Source organism: Marmota monax, unplaced genomic scaffold (assembly GCF_021218885.2).
Source record: "Marmota monax isolate L192 unplaced genomic scaffold, Marmota_monax_Labrador192_F-V1.1 WCK01_AAM20220418_F8-fsc00142, whole genome shotgun sequence".
NCBI lineage: Eukaryota > Metazoa > Chordata > Mammalia > Rodentia > Sciuridae > Marmota > Marmota monax.
This window is the reverse complement of record NW_026692025.1, coordinates 3,748,191-3,753,122: the sequence shown is the minus strand read 5'-3', so window position 1 is coordinate 3,753,122 and position 4,932 is coordinate 3,748,191. Positions and strand designations below refer to the sequence as shown.

The 4,932-nt window shown below is 38.0% G+C and overlaps 1 protein-coding gene across 1 annotated transcript; it reads right to left on the bottom strand.

Moving 5' to 3' along the window:
* Nucleotides 1–240: 240 nt before the first annotated feature.
* Nucleotides 241–2,373, bottom strand: LOC124097604 (actin-related protein 3). The gene has a single exon (XM_046452095.2). The coding sequence runs from the start codon at nt 2,175–2,177 to the stop codon at nt 921–923; it is 1,257 nt and encodes a 418-aa protein (XP_046308051.1). The 5' UTR covers nt 2,178–2,373; the 3' UTR covers nt 241–920.
* Between the last annotated feature and the right edge of the window lie 2,559 nt (nt 2,374–4,932).

Below are 4,932 nucleotides of genomic sequence, written 5' to 3'. Positions count from 1 at the left end.
GTATATCAATATCTATTTCCCAGTTCTGATCATTGTACTATTGTAAGGTCAAGATGATTATTCAAAGAAGCTGGCACTCTCCGTACCATTTAAAAAAAAATTTATATGAGTCTAAAATTACTTTAAAATAAAAAAAATTAAAAACTGTAAAAATGAAAGGCAAAGCTATATATTTGTTAGCAGCCAATATAAAGCCCTATCTTTATAACTCTGGGTTTCTTTTTTTTTTTTTTTTACTGGTCCAACAGCCTTGTCTTTACTTTTCTTTTAAAGCAAGAAACAGAATGCGAGTAATCAGAAAGCACTAGCAGGCATCAGTTAATCCAAGATACTAGCTTCTTAGTTCCAAAAGCACTTGCAAAGAAAACCACTGGTGGGAGAAAGGGGAAGAGGGTATGGAAACAATTCATAATAACTGGAATCCCTGCATACACCAAGTCTTATGAGGCTTTTTGAATTCATCCTTTACTTGGTCACTGTTTGTTCCTCAAATACTACAGTTTTTCTTTGACTTTTTTCCTCAAAGTATAAAAAGTATGAAATATAAACAAGCTCTTGCATTGCACACTTGGAAGTGTACAATTCAAGCATTATAGAGCTATCTACATACCGATAAATCCCATCAAATCTTGGATAATTCAATAATATACAAAATATCAGGGCACAGAAAGAACTAAAACCCACTTCTTTTTGTTACACATAAGATTCAAATATTCAATCTAAAGAAAAACACTTAATCATTTTCGCTCTCTTCTACATCTGCATGTTGATACACTTATTAAAATATTCCTGTATAATCATGTTTGGTCTTACTATTTCAAGTCAGGTTTAAAACTGCAAAACCAGCCATCCAGACAAAACAGGTAATGAGAAAGATTATCTCTTCTCCACTTCCCTAACCCCAATAACTATGAAGCCAATTATGACATGACTCCAAACACTGGATTGTGACGACAAATGCTAGGTCCAATTTCTTCATAATCCTTTTTGGTGTGGCATACTTGGTAGAACTCAGGCGTGGAAGCCAGCATTGATCCTCCAAACCAAACCGCGTATCGCTGCATGTGGTGTGTAATAACTTGTACGTCAATAGGTTTTGGCTTTAATCTACCACCACTCAATTCTTCACTCAATTTCAGTCTGGCATCTACAGTTCTTTTCAAATCTCTTTGCAATCGACGTCCAAAGTCCCTGAACATAGTTGACCCTCCAGAGAGGACAATATTCTTGTAGAGAGGACGTCTAACATCAATAGGACAATTCTGAATCACTTCATCTACAACTTCTGAGATAGGTTGTGTAAAGTCTGGATTAGCAAACTCTGGATGAAAAAAGATTTCAGGTCCCAAGAATCTCTCATAACCAACACCAATGGAAAATTCTTTCTTTGAGATAGCATTGATTCCAGTATACTGCTTAATCCACTTTGATCCATCTGTGTCATACTTGTTAAACTCTTTTACCAAATCTGGGCAGACATAACTATAGCGTTCCTTTACTGCCTTTGCAGTTTCCAGGGATTGCTCTGGAGGGATGCCTACTTCTCGGTCTCTCAACAGCTGCTGAATAAAATATGTTATATCTCGTCCTGCGATTGGAATGTGTTTAATACAGCTGCCAATCACATACCCTTCAGCCACAGGAATAACATGAGTGACACCATCTCCACTGTCTATTACCATACCAGTCAATGTCCGTTCTCCTACTTGTCTTGAGGTCCAGGATACAGCTAAGGCAAGAACAGCCTGCACAGCAATGTACAAGCCTGGTACATTGAAGGACTCAAACATTATTTCAGCAGTATATTCCCTGTTTTCTGGAGTATTCAGTGGAGGTTCAGTCAAAAGAAAATAATGGTCTTCAGGTTCTGCCCTTAAATATTTAAAGATCACTTGCTCCATAAACCTTTCCATCAAGTCCCAATCTTCAACTATACCATGGCGAATTGGCCACTTTGTTGCATATGTAGGTTTTTCTATTGCTTCATCACCAATGAAGAAGTCTAGGTCATCAACACCTTTCATGACCCTCCTTTGAGCTTGATCACCTACTTTTGCTGACTCCTTAATAGCAATACAAGAAGGGATGATAAACTGTGGTTCTGTATTTCCAGCATATCCTAATTTTGTATATCCCGTGCCACAGTCCACCACACAGGCCGGCAACCGTCCCGCCATCTTCCTCCTCGCCTGCTGCTGCTGCCGCCGCCGCCGCCGTCTGCTCCGTGCTGGTTGGGGCCAGGGACTGGCGGCAGGAGATGGGAGCTATCTGACCATCCACAGCCCGGCCGCCCTCTCTGTCCGGGGGGAGCTGGGAAGCTGAAGCAGTAGCAAGAAAGCAGCAGGCTGGGTCAGCGGCGACCACTTCCGCAACCCAGGCAGACTCTGGGTTTCTTAACAGGGCACAAAAATGCACACACCATAAGGGGAATATATGTTGCTGTCATGATCTTTGGTTCCAAATAATCCCATATGGGGCTGGGGATGTAACTCAGTGGCAGAAGACTTGCCTAATATGTGCAAAGTCCAGGGTTCTATACTCAGCACCACAAAGAAAACAAAAAGCAAAACAAAATAAAAAGCCCCATACTTTTCCTCTTGGAACAGCTTATGGCATGGTGTCTTTTTAATAAAGTTAAGAAGACAAGTTAAACTAAAGAGTATGGTATTTAAGCATACATAAATATGTAAGAAAAAGTTTTTAAAAGCAACTAAATGAGAAAGGGAAACACTATTTTAGTGATTAAAAATGAGCACTTTAAAGTAAAATGATTTTGGGGTCAATTCTAGCTTTGTCACTAAATGCTTGTGTGACCTTGGCAAGTAACTTAACTTCTCTATACATCAGTGGCCTGTGTGCATAACAGAGCTAACTCACAGGGTTAATATATATGAAGAACAGCAGACAGTGCCTGGTATGTAGTGGCAGCCACTGAAGTGTTAGCTATTATTATTTTGAGAAAATGAATGCAGAAGGATGGAATAGGTGACAGATGAATTCAAGTTATTATTAATGCTTTAGTTCTTAGATTGGCAGTGGGTTCATAAGTATTTATTGTTGCTAAAGTAAAACATAAGATATTATTTACCTACCAGTGAGAAAGGTAAAAAATTAAAAAGACAAGCCACACATTGGACAAGTTAAAGTTTACAATACATAAATCACCAACTGATTAAAGTCTAAAATTCATGAAGAAAGGCAGTAGACAAACAAAGAAAAAGCAAATGACCCAATAAGAACATTAACAAAATGTGGGCAAATGATATTATCAGGAATTTCATGGAGAAGGAAGCCCAAGTGGTTTATAAACATATGATGAGATGCTCAAACTAAAAGCAAATTAAATCGACATCAAAATACTCACATTTTGGGATCAGGGTTGTGGCTCAGTGGTAGAGTGCTCATCTCACATGTGTAAGGCACTGGGTTCGATCCTTAGCACCACATAAAACTAAAAAATAAAATAAATAAAGGTATTGTATCCATCTACAACTAAAAAAAAATTAAACCATATTTTGTTAGTTTGCTAGTGCTTCCATAACAAAATACCACAGCCTGGGTGCCTTAAACAACAAAAAGCTATTTTCACAGTTTGGGAGGCCAGCAGCTGAAGATCAAACTACTGGCAGATTTGATTTCTCTCAAGGCCTTTTGCAGATGGTCAGCCCTTGGTTGGTACAGGGTCTCTTTCCTAGTCTCTTCTTTCTCTTACTCTTTTTATTATAACTATTAGTGCATATAAATTGTCCAAAATAATGGGTTTCTGTGTGATGTTTTCATACATGCATACAATGTACATCTTTTTATAAAGACACTGGTCAGATTGAATTAGAGCCCAAACATATGATTTCATTTTACTTCAATTACTTCTTTAAAAGTCCTAGCTCAGGGATGGGGTTGTGGCTCAGTGGTAGAGTGCTTGCCTAGCACATTCAAGGCCCTGGGCTCAATCCTCAGCACCATATAAAAATAAATGAAATAAAGGTATTATGTCCAACTACAACTAAAAAATAAATATTAAAAAAGAATCCTAGCTCAGAGCTTGGTATGTAGATCAGTGGTAGAGCACTTGCCTAGCACATGTAAAGCCCTGAGTTCCAATTCTAGCACCACAAGAAAAAAGAAAGAGAAAAAAGGAAAATAAAAACACCTATCTTGCCCTATCTCCAAACACAGTTACATTGTTAGGCAGTAGGGGTTAGTACTTCCACATATGAAAATGGTAGAAGTGGAGGAGAGGACAAAATCCAGATCCTAACACACCCATCAGAATGGCAATATCTATCTCAATTGCCAAGTAAGCATCTGGCTGCCTGGCAACACATACATGCACAGGAACACTCATATCCACATGTTGGCTATGGAAAATGTCCATCACTAATGGAAAGCATTAACACAATATAGTAGATTCATACAATGGAATACTTTCTAGCAGAGACAATAAATGAAATACATTTGCAGAATATTCAGTAATATCAATGAATCTCAAGTATCACTATTCAAAATAATGCATGCAGTGCAATATGAAGTTCAAAAGCAAACAAAACAAAGAAACATGATGTTAAAAATACATATGCATATCATATCAGATCTAATGAAAAAATCAAGGGGGATAACAAAAATGGAATAGTGATTAGCCCCTAGAGGGAAAGGAAAGGGAAAAAAAGAGTTGGATTTAAACCCATGATCACAACTCTTTACAGTGAAATGATTCTACATACTCTTTCAATCATTATCCCTTCTTAGGCAGCTTCTAAAATGCCCTTGCAAAGATCCTTACCTTCTGGGATTTGTGTCCCTTCTTTTTAGGTGTGGACTAGACCTAGTGACTTCTTTAATAAATAGAATATAACAAAGGTAATGGGATACCTCTTCCAGAATTAGATTTCACAAAGACTGTGGCTACTGTATGATTTGCCCACTCTTGGCCTC

Bases quoted from the DNA above. Each gene is read 5' to 3' on its own strand.
- LOC124097604 (XM_046452095.2), bottom strand. From the start codon at position 2,177: ATGGCGGGACGGTTGCCGGCCTGTGTGGTGGACTGTGGCACGGGATAT.